This window comes from Schistocerca gregaria, chromosome 1 (genome assembly GCF_023897955.1).
Source record: "Schistocerca gregaria isolate iqSchGreg1 chromosome 1, iqSchGreg1.2, whole genome shotgun sequence".
NCBI classification, from domain to species: domain Eukaryota; kingdom Metazoa; phylum Arthropoda; class Insecta; order Orthoptera; family Acrididae; genus Schistocerca; species Schistocerca gregaria.
Window position 1 is genome coordinate 153,754,555 of NC_064920.1, and position 25,320 is coordinate 153,779,874.

The 25,320-nt window shown below is 39.4% G+C and overlaps 2 protein-coding genes across 2 annotated transcripts in view; one reads left to right on the top strand and one right to left on the bottom strand.

Annotated features, from left to right (window-relative positions):
* The window catches only part of LOC126335150 (uncharacterized), a 67,650-nt gene extending 55,728 nt beyond the window's left edge, over window positions 1–11,922 (bottom strand). The window contains exon 1 of the mRNA XM_049998139.1: window positions 11,844–11,922. The gene's annotated coding sequence lies outside the window, so the exon portion shown is untranslated. The remainder of the gene's footprint in view (window positions 1–11,843) is intronic.
* A 2,006-nt stretch (window positions 11,923–13,928) lies between these two features.
* The window catches only part of LOC126335201 (uncharacterized), a 37,660-nt gene continuing 26,268 nt past the window's right edge, over window positions 13,929–25,320 (top strand). The window contains exons 1-2 of the mRNA XM_049998215.1: window positions 13,929–15,007; window positions 23,654–23,828. Of these exons, the coding sequence (XP_049854172.1) occupies window positions 14,861–15,007; window positions 23,654–23,828 (322 nt within the window). The 5' untranslated portion in view covers window positions 13,929–14,860. The remainder of the gene's footprint in view (window positions 15,008–23,653; window positions 23,829–25,320) is intronic.

A 25,320-nucleotide genomic window follows, 5' to 3' on the forward strand; every position in this document is an offset into this window, starting at 1 on the left:
TACTGAACTGAGCTTCTTGTTTAGTAATTCCCTTTTCTTGACCCATTGAACCTGTTTTACATTAATTCTGCCATTTGTTGTTTCTCGTTTCCACTCTATGGAGGAGATCCTAGAAGAAGCAAACTAAGACAAGTTATTAATTAACAAAACAAGGCAGAAATATGGGTACCCTATAATATAATTAATTTTAGTTAAGTTTCTATGAACTATTTATGATTAAATTTAACAAAGTAAACTTAGCATGTATGTGACTACTTCGAAAAAATGCTGTTACTTTCTTGATTATATGGAACAGGTGCTGTTTATGTACTACTTCTAATTTAATATGTAATAGCTCATATTTATATTTATTGGTGAATATCTCCTTGTCATAAGAATATTAGATCTGTTAGAAAAGTATAAAACCTTATTTTTTTGCAAACAAATGATGGATTTGAATCTAGCTCACTTGTATGGAGCCTTCCTTGGACCTTCATGCTCATGGGTGAATTTTTTCCTGCCTGTTCATAGCATCAGTTGCTGACAAGGGGCAGATAAGTGAAGTGTGTATCTTCGTGTCAGTTTTTCATTTTAAGGGAAATGACAGACAACTGGAGCAATACTACTGCATCAAATTTTGCCAGAAACTGGGTGACAGCTAGGTGGGAACCTTTTGGAAGGTTCAGATGGCTTTTGATGATGATATTATGGACATCACACAGATTTTGGAGTGGTACAAACAGTTTAAAGATTGTTTAAAGATTGTTGCACATCAGTGGAGAGTGAGCCATGCCAAAATGACCAGATCATTGCCAAAGTGAATGCTGTGGTGATGCGGGGTTGTCATGTGGCTGTCAAGGAAATTGCAGAACAGGTGGGCATCAGCACGTTTTTGGCACATTCCATTCTGACCAAAGACTTTCCCATGAAAAGAGTGTCATCGAAATTCGTGCTGAAGCTCCTGAAGGCGAAGAAATGCAACTTTGTGGTGAGGTCTCACAGGATATGCTGGATTCCACAAACAGTGCCCCCAACTTTGTGAACATCATAGTAACTGGTAACAAGACCTGTGTGTATGGGTATGACCCAGAAACCACATCCCAGTCATCACAGTAGAAGCATTCCTTGTCATCAACACCAAAGAATGCCCATCAAGTGGGCACAAACATCAAACAGATGCTGACTGCTTTCTTTGACTCCCTTAGTCTGGTACACCATGAGTACACACCACAGGTTCAAACACTCACTAAAGAGTACTGCAAGGATTTCCTCTGTCACCTACGTGATGCTGTGTGGTGCAAAAAACGGAACTTGTTGTCAACATCAAAACAATGCTCCGCACATTCCTCACACATGATTCAGACTTTTTTTTTGTGAGAAACCACATTCCAGTGCTTCAACAGGCTCCTTACTCTCCTGATGTGGCCCCCTGTGACTTCTAGCTGTTCCCCATACTCAAGACGCCATTGAAAGAAACACAATTTCAGACAAGAGAGGAGATGTCAGCAACAACAGCCAAGCTAAACTCCATTCCAAAAGAAGCTTTTTTGGCATGCTTTCAACAATGGTGGCACCCTTGGAAGAAGTGTGTGGAATTCCAAGGAAACTACTTTGAGGGTGATTAAATGACCTTCACTCATTGTAAGCCATATATATATATATATATATTTATATATATATGCCTGTCTGCCGGCGCTTGGTCCAAGCGGGAAAGCGTCGGCAGACAGGCACATGAACAAAACACACAAACACACACATACAGAATTACTAGCTTTCGCAACCGATGGTTGCTTCTTCAGGAAGGAGAGGGAAAGACGAAAGGATGTGGGTTTTAAGGGAGAGGGTAAGGAGTCATTCCAATCCCGGGAGCGGAAAGACTTCCCTTAGGGGAAAAAAAGGACAGGTGTACACTCGCGCACACACACACACACACACACACACACATATCCATCCGCACATACACAGACACAAGCAAACATATTTAAAAATATATTAAATATTTTAAATATATTTTAACATATTTTAAAAACAAAGATTCCAAGACTTACCAAGCGGGAAAGCGCCGGCAGACAGGCACATGAACAAAACACACAAACACACACACAGAATTACGAGCTTTCGCAACTGGCAGTTGCTTCGTCAGGAAAGAGGGAAGGAGAGGGAAAAATGAAAGGATGTGCGGATGGATATGTGTGTGTGTGTGCGAGTGTACACCTGTCCTTTTTTTCCCCTAAGGGAAGTCTTTCCGCTCCCGGGATTGGAATGACTCCTTACCCTCTCCCTTAAAACCCACATCCTTTCATTTTTCCCTCTCCTTCCCTCTTTCCTGACGAAGCAACTGCCAGTTGCGAAAGCTCGTAATTCTGTGTGTGTGTTTGTGTGTTTTGTTCATGTGCCTGTCTGCCGGCGCTTTCCCGCTTGGTAAGTCTTGGAATCTTTGTTTTTAATATATTTTTCCCATGTGGAAGTTTCTTTCTGTTTTAACATATTTTAACATATATAAACATATTTTAAATATGTCTGCTTGTGTCTGTGTATGTGCGGATGGATGTGTGTGTGTGTGTGTGTGTGTGTGTGTGTGTGTGTGTGTGTGTGTGTGTGTGTGTGTGTGTGTGTGTGCGAGTGTACACCTGTCCTTTTTTTCCCCTAAGGGAAGTCTTTCCGCTCCCAGGATTGGAATGACTCCTTACCCTCTCCCTTAAAACCCACTTCCTTTCATCTTTCCCTCTCCTTCCTGAAGAAGCAACCATCGGTTGCGAAAGCTAGTAATTCTGTGTGTGTGTGTTTGTGTGTTTTGTTCATGTGCCTGTCTGCCGGCGCTTTCCCGCTTGGTAAGTCTTGGAATCTTTGTTTTTAATATATATATATATATATTTCCACAGCCAAAGATTGGATACTTTCCTAACAGAAACCATAGAACCCCACATACAGTGAACATTACTACTTGTCATGCAGCGTACAGAAATCTTCATTTTTTTTAATATAGAGAATGAGATAATTTCCGGAAGGAGTGGCGCATGAGAAACGTGTCTAGTATGCAAGAGATCTGGGTCATGTATGTTGAGTTGTATCTGCATGAGTTTATATCTATTGTCTATTTTTGACAAAGGCCTTGCTGGCCAAAAGCTTATTTGTGACAGTCTCTCTGTTGTGCCTATCTGCAATCCTACAAGAAGTATTTCCATCAGGAATAGAGTGCAATGTTCTCATTTGTTTAACAATGTTGTGAATTGATTCATGTTGTGGAATTCTTTGCGCATGAGGTGAGAGTCTCATGCAGCACTACATATCCCTCCCCTACCTCACCCTTCACCTACTTAAGAGCATACACAAGTGGAACTCTGCATACAACCAATGAGTGCAGTGATGCAATGAGGCTGCCTGCCTCCCCTCCTTGTGTATACAGCTTGCTGTGTTGACATGCTTATCAGAATGCCCCGTTGGTAGTTCCTTGACAAGGTATAAAAGAACTGCAGAGCTTGGGTTGAAACAGTTTCTTTCAAAGATTTTTTTTAATTGTAGAAAGATGTAAAAGAGTGATCAAACTTATTGTTAAGTATGGTTACACCATTTGCTTACAGACTATTATTTGTGTTATAGGTCGAGCCATAGAAATGGCTAACAGAACCACTGAATCATTCCCTACACGGTAGGGCACATTGCCTATGAAAATCTTTGTATCTAATTGTACTAGGCAGCTTGCTCATTGGACAATAACAGAACTGGCCAGCGATTATCATGAATGAAGACTGTCCAAAAATGGGCCATGTAACATTGTACTTAGCTGTGAGGACATTGTGACATCCAACTACATTTTAATCGCTTTACAAACCGAGATTCTCGAGGAAGTAATGCAAACTTGAGCCTAATTTATGTCAGTAATCGTATCCATGACATGATAACCTTTGAATCCCTTTGATCTGATAACAACAAAATAATTCTTTTGTTTCAGATGTTAAGATTAACTGACATTCATTTCAATTTCTGTTGTAAAAGTATTTAAAGATCTACAAAATGTTAAACTGGAACACTTGTTTTACAGAGAAGCCCAAAGAAAAGTTTTATGGAGATGAACTGCCTGCACTGATTTTAGAGTGTCTCAAGTTATACAAGACATACATAAGGATAACTGGATTTTATCGGGAGAAAATTTTAGTGGTGTGTTGGAACAATTTTAATGGTGTACTGGACAATTTAATCCTCTTGCCACTGAAAAGATAAGTGAAATCAGTATTACTGTCAGTGATGTTGAAAAACAGCTGAAGTCATTAAAATTGAATGAAGCTCCAAGGCCTGATGGAGTTCTTATCATATTGTATGTTAAATTGGTGGCTGAGTTACCCCTCTTCTAACTATAATCTGTCATAGATTCATTGAACAAAAAAAAAGACTGTGCCCAGTAATTGGAAGATATCATGGATAACACCCATCTACAAGAAGGCTAGTAGAATTACGAATTATTTAGGACTAAAGCAGATTACTCACAGAAAGGCAGAAGCACTGCATCATCGATAGGTACATAAATGAAAGGTACAGAGCTTTGCTAGCTTTCATAATGAACTTCTTTTTTCAAGCTCATAGGAAAAACACACACACACACACACACACACACACACACACACACACATATATATACTATGAGGGTTGGGGGGCGGGAAGGGGGGCGGGGGCGAATTACCTTAGGTTTAGGCCAGGGAGGTTACGAGAGTGAAGGATGTGCAGTAAGGATAGCTTCCATCAGTACTGGGGAGGATCAAGATGGCATGGGTTGAGAAGCAGCCATTGAAATCTTACATGTTGTGTTCTGCTGCATGTTGTGCCACTAGGTGGTCCACCTTGTTTTTGGCAACAGTTTGGTGGTGGCCATTCATTCTAGTTGACAGCTGGTTGATTGTTATCCCAATGTAAAACACTATGCAATGGTTGCAGCAAAGCTAGTATATAACACGACTGCTTTCATATGTAATGGGGTAGGATAAGCCCGGAGTAGGTGGTGCTGGGTGGGTTGATTGGGCAGGTCTTACATCTGGGTCTTCCACAAGGATATGATCCATGTGGCAGGGGATTGGGGTAGGGAGTGGCATAGGGATGGACTGTGATGTTGTGGAGGTAGGGTGGGCAGTAAAACACCATTTTGGGAGGGAATGGAAGCATCATGGGTCCCTCATTTCAGGACAAGATGATAGATAATCAAAGCCTTGATGAAGGATGTGATTCAGTTGTTCCAGTCGTGAGTGGTATTGTGTGGCAAGGGAGGTGCTTCTTTTTAGTTGGTTTATGGGATTGATGTGAGGATTGGTTGTGTATGGGGACATGGCACAGGAGATCTGTTTGTGAATTAGGTCTGGAGCTTATTGCCTGTCTGAGGAAGGCCTTTCTGAGTATTTCAGCATACTGGGCAAGGAAGTCTCATCACTGAAGATGTGTCTACCACAGGTGGCCAGGCTGTGTGGGTGAGGATATTTTGGTGTGGAAGGGGTAGTATCTGCCGAAATGCAGGTAGTGTTGATGATTGGTGGGGTTGACATGAACCAAGGTGTGGATGCAGCTGTCTGAGAGGAGGAGATCAACATCTAGGATGGTGGCACAATGATTGGAGGAAGATCAGGTTGATTGGATGGGAGAGAAGGCGTTGAGGTTGTGGAGGAATCAGGATAAGCTGTCCTGGCCTTGGGTCCAGATTATAAAGAAGCCACCAATAAACGTGAACTAGACCAGTGGTTTGAGGTTCTGGAAAGCTAAGAATATTACCTATAGGTGGCCCATGAAGAGGTTGGCATAGGACAGTGGCATGCAGGTGTCCATGTCTGTGCCATGAATTTATGTGTATACCTTCCCTTCAAAGCTGAAGTAGTTAGGGGTTAGGGTGTATTTGGTTAGGTGTACAAGGAATGAAGTGGTGGGTTTGGAATCTACAGGGCATAGAAAGAGGTAATGTTCAATCACAGCCAGGCAGTGGGCATGAAGGATGTTGACATATAAGAAGGTTGCATCAACAGTGACAGGTCATGGGAGGTAAATGTGTGGGAATGGAGGACAGCTTGCACAGGAAGTGTTTGGCATCTTTAATGTGGGAGGTTAGGTTTTGGACAGTTGGTTACAGATGTTGGTTAACAAGGGCCAAAATTATTTCAGTGGGGGCACTGTAACCAGTCACAATGGGGCACCTTCGATTGTTAGGTCTGTGGATTTTATGGAACATTTATCACATGGGTGTGCACGCTGTTGTTGGGATGAGTAGGGAGATGGATTCAATGGAGAGGTTCTGGGAAAGGCCTAAGGATTTCAGCAGGGATTGGAAGTTATGTTGGACTTCTGCGATGGGATCACTTTAGCAGAGCTTGTAGGTGGAGCTGTCAAACAGCTGGCAGAGGCCCTCTGCCAGGTATTTACTCTGGTTCATCACAACATTGGTGGAACCTTTGTCTGCCAGGAGGATGATCAGGTCAGATTCCATTTTTAGGTCATGTAGGGCAGTCCTTTCTTCAGCTGAAAGGTTGTAGTTCTTAGGGAGGGACTTGGGGAAGGATGGTAAGGCCAGATTGGAAGTTAGGAATTCCTAGAAGGTGACAAAAGGATGGTTAGTCAGAAATGTGGGAGGGTCATGGTTGGATGATGGTACGAATTAGGACAGGCACGCTTCAATGTTGGGATTGGATTAGCTTCAGTTGGCTGGGTTGGTGACACAGAAGTGTTTCCACTGTATGGAGTGGGAGAAGGAGAGTAGACCTATCACAAGTCCAACATGGTTAAACCTGGGAGAAAGGCTGAATGTTAGTCCTTTGGATAGGACTGAAACTTCTGAGAATTTTGGTGGAGAGGTTAACAGCAGTGTTCTCGAATTGCTTTGCCTGTGAATTTTATGGAGTGTTAGTAGGGGTTTTTGGAGAATGTGGTAGGTTGAAAAGGTCAGCTAGGCAGGGTCTGGGTGCTATGATGGGTTAAAGAGGAGGAACACTGTGGGTAGGACAGGAGTTGGATAATGGTGCCCCAAGGCAGGAGTACAATGTCAGCAGGCTGCGTAACATGTGGAAGTGGTGTTTGAAACGTTCTTATAGGTGTTGGAGCATCAGGACTTCAATTTCGGTGATCAGGTGTAGCTAATGGGGATTGGATAGTAACAGAATTTTGCAGAGAGAGTGAAGGTGATTCAGGGATGCCTGTGCCATGGAGATGCTTTTTGTAGAACCAGGTTTATGAGGGAAACGAACTGACGGAATAAAAAAGGTGAATGTCACTGAGGAAGCATAGGTGGGATCCGGAAATAAGGATTTTTATGGTCAGGCCATTGGGGAAGGGGGGGGGGGGGAATTCCAAGGCTTAGGCAGCATTTAAGGAAGAGGATATGGAACATGGTGACATGGTTTTGGCTGGGAGTAGGGAAACTTTTCTGAATTGATGCACATAAATACAGCAGGGGTCCATCGCATAGGCAGGGGGGGGGGCGAGGTTAATGACACTGGGGAAAGAAGTTGGCATTGGAAGTGGAGAGTAAAGGTGTCAGGTGGTTGAAGGGGGAGTTAAATAACATTAAGAGGTGTAACGAGTCAAAGGAATTGTGTTGGTGGCAGGGGGTAGAATTGTGACTTGACGTATATTTGTGTGTAATATATCATCACGTGTGCAGAATAAAATTGTTTCCACCTGGTTTATTGCCATGTGTGAGAGATAAAAAGAAAGCAAGCACAGGCAGATCAGGAGCAATATGTGTGAGAGAGAAGGGTGTAGAAGTGACACACAATACTACTGTATAAAATCTTTGACACTGATTAGCTGTATAATTTTAGAGCATATTCTGAGCTCAAGCACAGTGAAATATCCAGAACACTACAACCTCTTCTGTGCCAACCAGCATGGACTTAGAAAACATTGACCATGTGAAACTCAACTCACGCTTTTCTCATGACACACTGGTACTGAAAGCTTTGGACGAAGGCAGTCAGACAGATGCAATATTTCTTGATTTCCAAAAAGCATTTGACTCAGTACCACACCCAAATTTATTGCCAAAAGTGAGATCATATGAGATATCACGTGAAGTATGTGACTGGATTGAGGACTTTTTGGTAAGGAGGACACAGCAGTCATGTTGTATATTAATATCCTTGCAGACAATATTAATAGTAACCTCACACTTTTTGCAGACGATGAGGTTATCTATAATGAAGTACAGTCCAAAAGAAGCTACATGAATATTCAATCAGATCTTGATAAGCTTTCAAAGTGGTGCAAAGATTGGCTACTTGTTTTAAATGTTCAGAAAAGTAAAACTGTGCACTTTACATAATGGAACAACATAGTATCCTACACCTATAACAACAATCAGTCACAGTTGAAAACTGTCAACTCATACAAATAATAGGTGTGAATCTTTGTAGGGATATGAAATGGAATGATCACACAGTTTTAGTTGTGGGTAAAGCAGGTCGTAGGCTTCAGTTTATTGGTAGAATACTGGGGAAGTGCAATCAGTCTACAAAGGAGATTGCTTAAAAATGACTCGTGCAACCCATTTTAAAATATTGCTGAAGTGTGTGGGAACTGTACCATATAGTACCAACAAGGCAGAAAGTATTCAGAGAGGGGTGCACAAATGGTTACAGCTTTGTTTGACCTGTGGGAGAGTGATACAGTGATACTGGCAGGCTCTTGAAGATAGACATAAACTGTCCCGAGAAAGTCTACAAACTAAGTTTCAAGAGCCGACTATAAATGATGGCTCTAGGAATATACTACCCCCCCTCGCCTCCCCTACGTATCACTCACATAGGGATCATGAGGACAAGATTAGAATAATTATAGCACACATAGAGGCATTCAAACAATACATGAATGGAACAGAAAGAAACCTTAATAACTGGTACAATAGGTCATACCGCCCTCATGCACTTTTCAGTTTCTTGCAGAGTATGGATTTAGATGTAGATATAGAAGATGTCATTCTCCATGAAGTTCTTAGTTTTTTATGAGTGTGTTTTTATAAATATCTATTACTTTGTTTCAAAAGCTTATGTAGATATTTTATGCATCACCGGAAACATTTGCAATGCCTCCACTATTTTTAGGCCTTACTGCAGAAACTAGCAGCTGGACCACAGCATTGGAAAGCATCCAGCAGGTATGCTGGTATTCCAGTTGCAGCATGAAGGGTATTTAGACCACATGTGACAGGTTAGACCAAGCACCACAATAATGCAACAACATTGTAACGTTACAGGGTGAATTAAGACATATCTGCACTACTAGCCCACAGATTTGTTATTCACTACAAGACAGGAAACAGCATGTTGACAACCTTTCAGAACCATGTGGACTAAGTCATGGTGTTCCACAGGGCTCCATTTTAGGTCCCTTCCCATTTTTTTTTAATTTTTTTTTTTATCTACATTAATGACTTCCCATCACACGTTAGGGATTCTAGACCAGTGCTGTTTGCAGATGACACCAGTCTATTGATTGAAGGGATAATGAAGAAAATCTTACTTCATCTGCAAAAGATATTACAAAAGGAGTGTCTGAATGGTTTACCAGAAACAGCCTGTAATATGTATAGATAACCAGAACATTAGTGCTGTCAATGAAACTAAATTTCTTGGGATTAATATCCAGGAAAATCTTAAATGGAACACTCATATCACAGCCCTAAATTCAAAACTAGCAAAAATGAGCTATGTATCCAGAATGAGATTTTCACTCTGCAGCGGTAGAGCACTTGCCCGCGAAAGGCAAAGGTCCCGAGTTCGAGTCTCAGTCGGGCACACAGTTTTAATGTGCCAGGGAGTTTTATATCAGCGCACACTCCGCTGCAGAGTGAAAATCTCATTCTGGAAACATCCCCCAGGCTGTGGCTAAGCCATATCTCCGCAATATCCTTTCTTTCAGGAGTGCTAGTTCTGCAAGGTTCGCAGGAGAGCTTCTGTAAAGTTTGGAAGGTAGGAGACAAGGTACTGGCAGAAGTAAAGCTGTGAGTACCGGGCGTGAGTTGTGCTTCGGTAGCTCAGATGGTAGAGCACTTGCCCGCGAAAGGCAAAGGTCCTGAGTTCGAGTCTTGGTCGGACACACAATTTTAATCTGCCAGGAAGTTTAATATGAGCTATGTAGTAAGATTTCTCTGCAACAGTACTAGTGCGGAAACAGTTAGGGCTGTATACTTTGCTCATGTACATTCGATAAAGAAGTATGGTATCATTTTCTGGGGAAATGTACATCGGGCCATAACAGTTTTCAGGAAACAAAAGGCAATTATAAGTATAATGAAACAAGTGAGCCGCAGAAAGTCATGCAAACTTTTCTTTTAAGATCTAAAGATCCTACCCCTTCCCTGCATTTATATACTGGAAGTAGGCACGCATGTCAGAAAAAGCATACTAAGAAAAGAAAACCATATTCCTCAAAACAAAAGTGTCCATGATTACAGTACCAGGTCAGTCAGTGACATACATGTAAATCATTGTAACACCACATTATGCCAAAAAGGTGTATATCATGCAGGAACAAAACTTTACAACAGATTACCAATACATATAAAATCTCTTACTTAACTACAAAGCTTTAAAAAGTCTGTGACACCCTACCTTCTGAAAGACTGCTGCTATTCAATCTCACAGTATCTTATGTAAGAAAAAATGTAATATGTATCTTTAATTGTAGAAATAAATTATAAATATAATGTATTTCAAAAATTTGTAATTATTGACTGTATAGATCCAATTTGTCATACAAATTTGACATTTGAAAAACCAGTAATTAAAAAGGTTTTCTGTCCAATATCCTGTGTACAATATATGTCCTGAAAAAGAGATTTATATGGACAAATAAATGAATAAAACAGTGAGCTATGAATTAGTATAAATAAAAATTAATTTTAGCAGAGAGAGCAGCAATCTGTCAGTGCCTATGGAGACAGGAGGGCCACATCGGATTACCAGGCCATATGGGGCAGCACGCAGCCACTACAAGTTCAGGGTCCCACCACTGTACCTTCTGCTAGTGCCAAGTCCTTTGTGGACTCCACTGGTAGGCTGCCTCCTGGCCCATTGCAGCAGCAGCCAGATCCCTGCCCTGGATGGCAGCAGAATGAGACCTAGGTGGTACAGCCTCCATACTGATGCACGTACCTAACCACCATCCCAGTGACTTGCTGGGGTTAGTCCCACCACCCTTACACACAATGTAGCAGTCTACAATGCCACATGCCTGTGAGGCCAAAGACGATGTGCTGGAAATGACGCAAACAACAGCTGCACGAGATACTCCCCGGGAGAAAGCAGAAGTACTTGAGGGCAAGAAGGAAAATTTCTTCTGCTTTGGGAGAGAAAGTGCACTTCCGCCATGTGCTCAACAGGATCTCAAACAGCTTTTACTCAATTCTTCAACAGGCGTAGAGATGCTCTAGGTGTTTCCCACAATCAAGACCCTCTAATACTGGAATACCAAGTAGTACATCAGTAGAAACAGTTTTCAATGCAGGGATTATTGTGTTACGACAACGAGGGGCATATTGGGTTGGTGAAACATTTGAAAAAATCTTTTGTTGACATGAACAAACAGTTCAACTGAGATGGAAGCAGTTGTAGACACTATATTCAATTATTGACTAATATTAATACTTGTTTTCTTTCTTACTGTATAGGGTTAATTATTTATTTACAGGTGAGCTACAATTATAATTTTAAAAGTATTGTTAACTGTAAAAATAAGTGTGCTGACAGCTGTATCTGAAAAAGTTACTTTTGATGTACAATAATTGTAACTTACTTTCCCTGGAAAGTAACTTTACAACTAAGATTACTACTACTACTAATGCTGCTGTAAATATCTTACGGTAACGAAACCCATTTCTGTTATAGTGTGTCCAAAATTACTTTAGGATTGACACCGTCAGGAGTACGTTGATGGCGCGGAAGAGAGTTGCCACGTACCACACGGAATACAAGCGTTATCTTATGTTTCAGTCAACTCGCTCCAACAGTCAAACTATTCACTTTATAAATATGGAACTTGCATCATTGTGTTCTGAAAGAATTACACTACGTTTAGGTTTAGGTTTTAGTTTTATGTGCTGCAACAAATTATTAAGATGATAGTAAGACAGTTATCGAAAGTCCATTTTCTCACGTCATTATTGGATCTGTCGACACGCGGGAAACGTTTTTGTTGTTGAAGTTAGGTGAATATATTATGCGAATGAAATCTTAAGAATGCATCATATTTTCATATGTTCGAAACCAGAACTCTGTCTGAGATCTCTAATGCGAGATAATTTGATTTAAATGTAACGCACAATAGTCCGATCGGCCGTCAGCTACCAATCGGGCTCCGAAACAGTTTCGGCACGTGAAATAGATCGTTGTAGGTTTGTAATGAAACTGTTATTAATTTTTGCGATCCACCAACGTAATTCTAACGCAACCAAAAATAAAATTAAGCGTTTTTATCACGGCGGGAAAACGTATCTTAAACGGGCCAAACTTCATTGTTTTTATATTGTAAACAGCAGTATTTATTTTATGTGGTGCGTACTGCATGCTTGAAGTGAAATTCCTTTAAAATTAGTTGCTTTTAAGACCTTATCACTGAAGTTTCAGAACTTACGACGATATAATTTTGTTTCGTTTACAGATGTAAACTGTGCACTCCAGAAAAGTGGCTGGATCCGCCTGTGCATCATTTCTACGCGGTTATAGGAAAAGCTCCACTAATGTGCTTTCGTCGCAAAGATGAATTCCTATAGTGCCACTGGCACTGCAGTCATTTAACGAAATCATCATCTCCTCCAAATAATTTTCCAAAAGAATTTCATTGTTCAAATGTGTGTGAAATCTTGTGGGACTTGACGGCTAAGATCATCATCCCTAAGCTTACACACTGCTTAACCTAAATTATCCTAAGGACAAACTCACACACCCATGCCCGAGGGAGGACTCGAACCTCCGCCGGGACCAGCTGCACAGTTCGTGACTGCAGCGCCAGAGACCGCTCGGCTAATACCGCGTGCCTAGAGCTTCATTCTGCCATGCTCATTCCATGATGTTCTGCTATGTTCGACGGCTATCTTCAGTTTTCAGCGGTGACGTTCCTGACAGCTTCTCTTGTGAGTGCTTCAACTGTATAGAGGCTACATTTATTATTATTCCTGGCAACGTAATCCTTAATTTGAGCCCGTATTAACTGTATTGGGTTGAAATGGCAGGTGTGAGGTGGTAGCCTAACGACTGCATGTCCATGTTTTTTTGGCCAGTTCGTCGATTTCGTATAGGGGGAGCTGCCGTTCTCCCATAAGCTGCTCCTTTTCAATGTCATCACTTATATCGGCGTTCTGATGCTGAAGCCAAACAATCATTTTCTCCTTTCGATTTGTCATGGTAGAAGCCTTGTCAATAACAACTGAATTGTAAGGACCATTATATAGTAAAATTTTTGACTTTTTTCCAAGATTTGGTATTAGTGAATCTTCGAACCACTTTGTAAATGTAACGTTGTTCATTTCTTCGTGATAATCTCCTATTTTCTTTGATTTGAAAAGCAGGAGACAGCGGGAATCCTTTGCAAGGCGCCTGTGTGAAGAAGAATAAGTCTTGCCAAAAGGCATTGCCATTGTTCCTTTAGTTGTGTCGTTTCTATAATGTCTTGACAACGTGACCACATTTCGTCAAGCCAACCCACTTCGTCGATATTTATACTAGGGATGTCCCTTAAAAATCGTCATCGCCATGCAGCTATATCTTCCCTCTCCATCAACAGTTTACGGCCACTGAAATGTCCATAATGAAAGCCAAGGCTATGTAAAACTGTGCACAGGAATGAGCAACTTCCTTGAAAAAATCTGAAAACAAATCGATATTGGCAATCCACTTATCCATATGACATTTAGTCCCAGAGATGTTACGTTTCGATGGTTCTTCAGCTTCCTCTTCTTTGTAGAACATTTCCTTTCCATTGTTCACAACATTTTTTTTTTTGTTTATGTTCAAAGCTGCAGCATTTCTGATCGACAGAACACTTTGGTAACGGAAGGAGCAGGTCACCATTAAGTTTTTCACTTTCGAATTAGGCATGTCAAGACGTTTCTCTTGGCTGCACTCGTTTGGCAGTCTCATGGCCAAGAGAACGACGTCGAACTTTTCCACTTATAACTTTGGACGAACTTCCTGCATTGAGTGCTACACAACGAATAACTGTAACAACTCCTTCATCCGTAAAAACCGAACACATAGAAAGTCACAAGGCGCAACAACCACACAGGACAGCAAGCTGGCTTCAAATGTAGCCCACTGCAAGAAGAAAGTGTTGTCTGGGGTAAAGGGTTTGGCAACTTCGGGGATTTGCTGCAGCACCAGGTAGCGTGGTATTGGCGGAAAGTGGCTCGGGCCTGCTGCGTGGGTTCCTGCCTCCTTACCGCTTCCGTCCTCGCTATCAATCACAGCTGTCAATTCTAAAATAATTTTGGATAAGCTATAAAAATCATTGTTTAGTTTCATCGATTATTGGTGCGATTAATTGTAATGGTGTAGAACGAGTCACTTTACATTCACATTCTGAATAATGAATGTACCATCATAAAGATTATATAATAGTTTGTCTACAATTATTAAATAAATTTCAAGTTTAGTTTTAGCTACACCTTTTATTATTCTGCACAGCAAGTATTTTTCCCACACTTTCTTCGTAGGTCTTCCATTTCGATTGTCGTAAGTTAGATGATGTACACTATCGAATGTATTGAATATGGTGTTGACCACATAGAACCTCGTTGACAGCAAAGAACCAAAGATGTACCTTAAGTTTGGCATTTTAGGCATGTTTTGTGTGTGCTACTAAGAGCATGTTTAATAGTTGTATGGTTGGGATTTAATATGTTGTGATATATTGTTGAAGGAGAATGGCTAGTAATTGGTCATCCCCAATTAGAGGACTAGTGGTCGTTGGTTCAAGTGTTGCTGTTTGCGGTTGTGCTTATTTAATCTACAGGTACTGGAAGCAGAGGGACGCGAGAAGTATCGACGAAGGATTTGAAGACGTTTCTCGTGTATGTAACATAATTTAACGCTATAGTAGTTTAATTGACTGATATTTTCTCTCGTAAACTTATCACACTGGCAGCGCGTCCTAAGAAGATTGGCATTCTATAAAATGCTAATGTGTTTGTGGCCTACAGTGTTGCCCTTTGGTTCCCTTTTTTTTTTAGGTATTTATAATATATTATTCAGCACTATTAAATAACGTTACCCAAAAGGAATAAAACATTAAGTGCAGTAAAGGTATTTTGGCATGGCGACGACGACAGCGGTAATTTCCCCATGATTGTAAAATACTTGTTCCTATGATAACTTCATCAGTTGCTTATATGGACATTTCATCCCTCCATACCCTGACCTAACATGGTTGCTTCATGTTTCCAATTGAATTATTTGTATACATTGCGCAAATGACAAGGAATCTAAAACATTCGACGATGGAGCTTAAATAAACTGTAGACACCCGGAATAAGTTTTTCGTTTTTAGGGTAAATGCAGGCTGCTGATGGACTGTTTTCATTTTTTAAGCGTATACCGCATTAAATGGGCTGAATCCCGAATAAAAATTTATCCTAATTAATGACGTAATATTTCAAAACGTATCGTTAGAAACACAAATTATAGATTGATCGACCACCATGCCAATTTATATCGTGTCTTGCCACTGCATAATTGACATAATTCTAGATGTATTAATTCAGCTGTTCTGTTGGGTAATATTCAATATAGTCTATATTAGGCCTTCCCCATCATCCACTTCTCAGTGATATGGCATTGTCAAGTACAATAATTGTTGGTATGACACAAATTCTGGTTGCATCGAGCCTATTATCAGATTATATACAGAGGGTCATATTTATGAAAGAATCCAAAGATTGTAGGCTACTCTTAAAAGGATGAGTGATTGAAATTATTGGGGTCACAGTTGTTTAATTTATTTTACTTTGTAGAACCAGTATAACAACAAGACCTTTCTCGTATTCAGTACATAAAAGTATAAAGAATGCATTGAAGTAATGTGGTAACACTGATGTGCCAGTATAAGGTGCTTATTTGAAAAAATTAGTTTGGGGTAAATTGGAAAGTTGATAATTTATTTGGAATTGTTGGGGCATTTTGCAGTATTTTATTCAGTAGACATTTGACATTTTGAAGTTCAACTTACCATTGTTCCAGTGTTTAATAGTTGTCATGTAATTTTTTTATTTATGAGTAAACACAACACTAATGTGTTGAGAAAAGCCACTGATGACATGCAAATATTTTATTTTTGTATATAAAAAATAGTTTACTGGTAGTTTGCATACTGTGTGCCGGACCAAGACTCGAACTTCGGACCTTTGTCTTTTGCGGGCAAGTGCTCTACCGCAGAAGAGCTTCCGTCAAGTTTGGAAGGTAGGAGATGAGGTACTGGCAGAATTGAAGCTGTGAGGACGGGTTGTGGGTCATGCTTGGGTGGCTCAATTGATAGAGCATTTGCCCGCGAAAGGCAAAGGTCCCGAGTTCGAGTCTCGGTCCGGCACACAGTTTTAATCTGCCAGGAAGTTTCATATCAGCACACACTCCACTTTAGAGTGAAAATCTCATTCTGGAAAATCCATATTCAAAATGTAAGATGATGGAGTAAGAAATAGTAACCAAATGTTTCTGTTGGCTACTTGCAGCAAATATGGAAGTGTGATAACGTTTCTAGAAATCTGGGAGTGGTTCATTCATGAGTCCTCCAATTGCACTGTGGTATTAGGAGGGTATTTCAATTTATGAATAGTAAATTGGGAGATGTATGAATTTGGTATAAACTGCATCTTATAGCAATAAATGCACCTGAACAGTTCAAATTGGTGAATATAGAGGGACTTGTAACCATAAAGCATCAATGGATGCTAGTGTTGAAAAATGTAGGCAATTGTTTCTACTGAGCAAATATGACAAGACATAGGCTTCCATCAGTCTGCCCAGTGGCAAACACTAAAGTTCTGAAGAGCAAGTTGATAGAGGATGTCACAGTTTCAAGACTTTGTTAGTTAGGTATGTGATATATGCCTCAAGGGATAGCAAATTATGAGGGGGACACACCATGGTTCAATAATAGTGGTAAACAATTATAAAGACAGCTATATTAATATCATCCAGTGAAATTGAAACAAAATTTTATGTGGGAAAATGTAAAGAGGCCATAGAAGTTGCACTTCTTTCTAAAATAGACCAATGTATCAAGTCACATGTTATTGATAAGTGGTCAGTGTTGAAAACTAACTAAAGTACGTCAGAAGAGGAGGGTCAGCATCACAGTCAGGTCTACCATTATATTCATCAATATCATTGTGTGAAGCTCTGTTTGAAAATAAATTAAATTATAAGTTCCTGACATTGATTTAAATAAGTTATGGTACCACTAAGGCTATAAATATTTGATGGCTGTAGACCCAGACATAAGGAAAACAATTCCTGGCTTTATTCAGTATTACACCTACTAGGCAGTTGATGTCCTTTACTATTTGGATGGAAATTAGTTTTTTATATACCATAACCACATAATTAGAAAAATTTACAAAACTTTGGATGAAAAGAATTGACGTTTGCCATCAAAGCTTTCACTCGCAAATATTTTGTAAAGCTTGAATTCTGTACTTTTTCATCTAGTTAATGAAGTCCTTTTGAATATGTTTCCTAATTTGTGGTGCAATCTTGAATATTCTTGGTCACTCAAAAGCCATTTTCGGCTGTGTGCATCATTGATAATTCATGATGTTCAGGTTGTATTCTGGAGTCAAAATAAGATGATGCAATTTTTAGAGCATATTCAGTTTATTGGCAGAGCTCCCTCCACAATTACCTCCAGCAACATGACCAGCTTTAAATGGTAATACACTTGTCTTCATTACCACAAAATTTTATCATCTCATGATGCTTTTGCGAACCCCATCATCAGATCTGTGCATTAAACATAAAGCACAAGACAAAATAATGAATTTAATTTATAGCAACAGTGCAGTGGGCTTTAGAAACATACATATTTAAATTGGTAGAGGGTATCTTGCCACTTCCTACTCCATTCCTTAACACCATCAGTGTCTTACTGACACAGTGAGTTAAATGTGGTACAGAGTAAACAATTTTGCCATGTGGGTTTGCTGATGACTGTAATTCGCTCAGAAGTGGTAGTGAACTTGGAAGAGCATTTGAAGAGATTGGATAATGTCTTGAGATTGTAAGACAAATACCAATAAAAGTGAAAGAAAGTTAACGGAATGTAATTAAATTAAAACTGATGATACTGGTTGTATTAAATTAGGACATAAGACACTAGAAGTAGTAAATGAGTTTTCTATTTGGACAACAAAAGAACTGATGAATAGAGAAAGACGTAAAATACGGACTGGCAATGTAAGAAAAGCATTTCTGATGAACTTGTTAACATGTAATCTCAATTTGCGCGTTAGTAAATGAAGGCAGGTTTCCCCCATTAGCAAAAGAGTTGTATACATATCTGGAACAATTTGACAAAAAGGGTAATAAATGTAATAGAGCTGATGTTTACAAGTTGAAATCTGGGTCTGCACATGACTATTATATTGAGCAGAAAGAACGTGATTTCAGCGTGTTTCAGGGAGCACACTTATTATAGTACGTAAGTTCTCGGAATGGAGAAAATTGCATCATCACCGAAACTTTATTTTTTAATGTAGTCTTCTTGTGGATTAATGTGCATGGTCCAACAATGTTTCAATGCATTGATCCCATCTCAAAAGTGAGTTTCCTCCAGGCCTGCAAAATAGTTGTCAACTCTGGCTATCATTTCTCCATTTGAAGTGAATCTTCGTTCACCACAAAAAATGTTCTGTTTTGGGAAGAGATGGAAATCTGACGGAGACACATCAGGTGAATAAGGGTGTGGCAGCAATTTGTACCTCAGTTTGTGTGATTTTGCCATGGCGATGGCACGTGTTCGGGTGCACATTGTCTTGATGGAAGCTGGCTTTCTTCCTTGCTAAACCTGGCACTTCTTACAAATATCTTTTGTTGCAGTTTGTCCAGGAGATTAGCGTAGTATTCTCCAGTGATTGCCTAGTGGAGAGAGAATCTACAAGCAGAATCCCCTTCGCATACCGGAATGCTGATGCCACGATCTTTCCCTCCGAAGGAATTATCTTTGTTGGCGGAGAATCAGTATGTTTCCACTGCTTTGACTGTTGTTTTGTCTCTGGGGTATAGTTGTGCATCCAAGTTTCATCTGTGGTCACAAACAGTGCAAAAAATGTTGTTTGTTTCTTCTAAAACGGACCAAACATTGTTCTGATATGTCCATTCTCATGCATTTATGATTCAGCGTCAAGAGTTGCGGCACCCAACTTGGAGATAATTTTTTTCATTTCTAGTTTTCTTCACTTAAAATGTGATATACCCTTTCAGATGACATGTGACAAACATGAGCAATTTCACGCAGTTTCAATCGGCAACCCTCCATGACCATTTTGTGCACTTTTTCAATAATTCCCGGAGTAGTGACACATCTTGGGCGGCCACTGTGCAGATTGTCATCTAAGCTCTCCCGACCAAATTTAAATTAATTTGTCCACTTGGCAACTGTTTACTATGAAGCAGCAGTCCCCCAGTGCATTCTGGAAATCGGCATGAATGGATACACTTTTTTATTTGCACAATATTTCGATCATGTGACCTGCAGTCTTCATCATGTGCTCCCTGAGGTTGAATCCATAGTGGAACAGGTCCAGTATTTATGCCTATGTGGGACTAGGTGCTACTTCGTTGGTCCATGCCACACTAGGGGCTCTGTCTGAGCTTCACACCTGTCAGTGGCAGCAGCCATATTATTTCCTAGCCACAGCTGTTCTGATAGTTGTTCGCATGCTTTTTGGCTGTTGTCTGTTAATAATTTTATCATCTGACATTCTGTTCCACTTCCCAAGTTGTACTGAGTTTTCAGTCTTCAGACTGTTGTCACTTAATCTTTCTTGTGGACTATACTGTTCCATTATCATCACTGACTGTGTCAGGTGCTCTCTCCGAGGTATATGCCTGCTGGCTGTCAAATTATTTACTGTCTGCTGGTGTTCAAATTGCCATTCACTCTCGAAATCACTGTCCTCAGGTACTTGATATGCTATCTGAAGTACCACTGATGGTGTGCCCTGCTTTGGTTGTGCTGGGTTACTTGCTCTGTAACCATTTTCAAAGTTATTTCCCTTAGAATTTGGCTGTTTCCTCCATTGTGTATTTAGGAGATAGAATGCTGGATTCTAGGGGAGCTAAGTCGAAATGCTGCGTCACGGTTGATAAGAAACTGTGTGACCTTTATTCTGATGGATTTTTTAATAATGTTTCCCCAGTATTTGTGTGTCTGTGTCAGAATCTTGACATCCTCATAATTCATCAGATGATGGAGTTCCAAACAATGTTCCACTATAGCTGACTTGGAAGCTTGTTTGAGTCTGGTGTGCTGTTGGTGCTCCTTGCACCTGACGTCTACGGTTTCGGTGGTCTGGCCGATACATGACATTGTATGTGGGAAATGCTCAATTTCTGTAGGCCCAGATCATCCTTTACATTTCCTAACAGAGCCTTAATCTCTATTGGTGGGCAGAAAATGCTCTAAACATTATATATGAGAAGACTTGTGTTGATTTTGGCAGATATTCGTCCGACATATGGTGAAAAAGCCTTCTTTGCTTCGTCTTGTACATCTACTGACTCCTCTGGTGGAGAAGGAGGGTATAGTACCGTATGAACATCTCTTGAAGAATGTCCATTTCTATAGAACACAGACTGCTGGTGTTCTATCTCCGTTGCCAAATTGTCTGGATCCAAAAGAGTTCTTGCTTGATGAACCAGAGTTTTGAGTACACCATTCTTATGCGCCAGATGGCAGCAGCTACTGGCTTGCAGGTATAGATTGGTGTGGGGTGGTTTTCAGTAAATACTATGACCAAAAGTATCATCTGAATGATAGACATATTTTACAGTACAGGCACTACTGTACATTACGCTTTCGTCTAAGAATTTTTGGTTTATGGATATTGTCTTTTCAGTTTGTTAATATTTTAACCTGGAAAAATATTTTGGACAGTATTTTCAGCTGAAAATTAAAATTATACTGTTAAGTGTTACAATGTTACAGGTCAATAAAAGTGTTCCTCTGATAATGTGACCATTTTTGCATTTCAGTCATGCTCTCTGTACCATAAGAAATGAATTAGCAAAGTTGTACTGTAGTACAGAAAAATATTGGAGAAATTAAACCAGTATAAAAATTTATCAGACAAAACAATTTTGTTGTTTGGTAGTATAATCATACGACAGCTGAAGCTTAATGAAAGTGAAGAGGAAGATTGCATTGGCAAAAGGTGCTTTTATGACTGAGAAAAATATTTTAAGCAGCAAACATATGAATGCAGATGGCAGGAAATTTTTGCAAAACCATTTGTATGGGTACATGCTGTATGGAAGTGAAAGTTGGACTCCATGTAAATCGGAAGGAATCTACTTGAAGCTGCTGAAATGTGGATGTGACAGAAAATGATACAGTGAGCTGGATAGAAAGAGAAACCAACTTTAAAATACTAAAGGAAGTCAATGAAGAGAGAGAATTAAATGAGTGGAAAAGAAAAAAAATAATTTATTGGGTATGTCATCAGACACAAAAATGTCATCATTAATATCTTGAAGACCTGAATAAAATTTTGGGGCATGAACAATATTTCACAACTTCAGGGTATTTAGAAAAAAGATGATTGTATTCAGTCCAAATGTGCTGTATTGTATGCTTCATTTGTCAAAACCAGTTTCACTCATGGTATCTTATTTAGTCTACATATTAACAAATAGTGATTATAATAAAACCTCACTAATTTTAACTTTTGCGGCAAATCTGTTAAGGCAAAATCTGTAGAATTGGGAAGTGTATAATTCATACGGTTACACTAGTAAAACCATGTCATATAACTTGTTCTAACTTTGTATCTTATCACTGCTTGCATTGGACAATACTACTGCAAAGTCAGCTATGATACAGGCCAGTTGCAATGATCCTTTATGTTGGAAGACTGATGTCTGTTTACATGTAGAAATGACATTGGAGCCTGAGGGTAACCAATCATACATATGTTCTATCTTTGTACAAGATTGGACATATGACAGGATTTTTGACAAACAGAATATTATTATTTAGATTGTCAACCCATGGGATACTAAAATTTTATGTGACAGATAATTGATAAAACGTGTGTACATACACAGCAGTATGAATAGACTCCTTTGTAGACCACTGCATGTGGTGTATGAAATTGTTTGCACTATTTATGAAAGTACAGTATTAAAACCCAAATTTAGGACACCCTTTTATGTTACAGTTACCTTGGTGAATACGCTTTCCAAACCTTCTTTCATATTGTTGTTGAACTAAAATGTGAGTTACCTGCACTATACTTTGATTTTTTAATTAGAATTATAACTCATTGGCTTACCTTCCCAACATTACTTTTAACCTTACCGTATTGTTTGTAATGAGTTGCTGCAGATCTCTCTTGATTTTGCTGTAAACTTTCGTATTTAATGACTGTTGTGGCCCATGCTGATGGCTGTTATTCTCATCATTGTGTTTCATGTATATTTGTCAAAGGAAATAAAGACATAACGGACGTCATTAGTAATGTATCTTATCGAATATTTTAGTGAGATTTGCTCTATCTATCATGCAATGGATTATCATTTCTGAATTGTATGAATGATGCTGCTGCTGCTGCAGCACGTGTGTTCATGACTGATTTCTAAATTCTAATAGTCCAAAGAAGTCGCGAAGTTTTATCATCATCTCAGTAAAACAAAGTTATGTAATTAATTTGTTATCGTTTTAGATGCACATGTCTGCGGTCCTTGTACACATTGGAATCCATGTGTCACAGTACCATCAACTAGAGTGACCAAAACAAAATTGTGCAGCCCAATGAGAAAATGGAGATTGGATTTCAAATATTTGTTTTGGTGGCTCTAGTGGCATGTTACAATACTACGGTGTGGGAATTCCATAGTGTATCTGCAAATAAACAAAAATATAATTATGTAATTTTATTTATTTATTTGAAGATTTAATTAAAGATTCTCTAACCCCTGTACTCTGATGTGTCACTGTATCTTTTGGTTCTTAGGTGAGTGTCTCATGATCTGGGGCATTGTCACATTGCCTTTTATAGGGAGCCGGGATGGTTCCTTTGAAAGGGCACGGCCGACATTCTTCCCTAATCTGATGAGACCGATGATCTCGCTGTCTGGTCTCCTCTCCCAAACAACCCAACCCCTTTTATAGGGAACTTATCGATTTATGAGACGCCAGTGAAAATATCTTTCTTTTTATATTGCTTCCCTTTTTTTTTTGTTGCAAATTTCAGAAACAGACATTAGTGTCACGGCATGAAAGCATGTAAGGGGTCTATTTCATTGACCAAATTGGGAAAAGTTGTTCAGAGACAAGTGTTTAGTGTTTTAGTAGTTCATTTTGTCATCCAATCATGTACCTTAGGATCAGTTTGATATCAGACCTATAGTGACGTCTGGGGTAGAGGTTGAAATAGGTTTTAAATTGTATAATCTGTTTTCATTTTTGTTTCTGCAGAAGTAGTTATGATTTTTAAACTTTTCAGTTGGAAGACAATCCTGAGAGAAGAGTCTTGGTGCTTGGTCTTAACAACTCTGGGAAGAGCACACTGCTAAATCAAGTGACAACAGGGAGCACTGATGTTAAAACTGTTAAACCCACTGAAGGATTCAGGGTCACCAGTCTGCAAAACAAAGATGTTTCGCTTAACATCTGGGAGAGTGAGTATATGACAGGATTCTGACAAGTGTTATTATTCACTCTAATTAAGTAGTGGTTCCCCAAGCACATGCAGCTGATAGAGGAACCATTGAAACCAAGTCACTACAGTGTAAAGTACTATGGCCCCTGTATTTAACATAAGCATAGTTGTGTGATGTACCAGCTTTCTTTGCTCAAAATTTTCCCTACTGCTGGATTGTAAAGCACTATCGCATTCCAATGGTTAGTTTGCAGGTTCCTTCCAATCGAACATTTTATGTAATATGGTGCCAATGATCCTGTTTTCAACCAGTAAAATTTTCAGTTTATAGATTAGTGTACTATCAGCACAGTTGATTGTCTGTAATCAGAGACAAGCAAAACTGTGTGCAGCAGCTAGCAGTACTCTCTGTAAGCAAATAACTTATTCTCAGCTAAATTCAGATTGTAATTTAAGATTTGGTTCTCACTCTGATCACTTTCTGTTTTCAGTGTTGGATGACTTATAATTTCCTTTGTTTCATAAAATGTCATATAATCTGTCATAAATTTACTTCATTATAATAACACAAAATCAGATATATTATAAACTTAGTACTCCCCATAAAATGCACTGTCTCATTAACTTTTTTCAAAATAAATAATCATCATCCAAATGATCAAGATAGCACAGTCGAAAATAGATTTGCTCATTGCTAGAGACTTTCAAAATTCATAACCCCACAAGTAGTTATTTGATCTTTATCAAAACAACTTAAAGTTCTTTGTTTGCATCACAGAATACCACATATGCCATGTGTTAAAAACTTTTAAGTTATTTAATTAGCTAGCTAGATTAGTACTGATCTCAGATTGAACATCTACATTTTTAATTATTAGAACAGTGGTTGGAGAAATGGGGCATAGGCTCGGGCTTCTTGTCCAGTATACATGGCTGTTGACTCGGTGAAGAGTTTATCATATGACATGAAATCTCCGACTGTGTGAGGAACTGCCATCAGCTGTCACTCGATGTTGCCACCACTTATGCAACACAGAAATATACAACAAACAATTCGTAGTTTTTTGTTATATTAGATTGCTACTGTTGTAAAAATTATAACATCATGTTAAAAAAGTAAATTAGGGAAACATTCCAAGTGGGAAAAATATATCTAAAAACAAAGATTCTTTAACTTACCAAACGAAAGCGTTGGTATGTTGATAGAAACAATAACAAACACAAACACACACACAAATTTCAAGCTTTCACGACCCAAGGTTGCTTCATCAGGAAAGAGGGAAGGAGAGGGAAAGACGAAAGGATGTGGGTTTTAAGGGAGAGGGTAAGGAGTCATTCCAATCCCAGGAGCAGAAAGACTTACATTAGGGGGGAAAAAGGGACAGGTATACACGCGTGCGTGCGGACACACACACACACACACACACACACACACACACACACACACACACACACACACACACACACAAGCAGACATATGTAAAGGCAAATAGTCCGGGCAGAGATGTCAG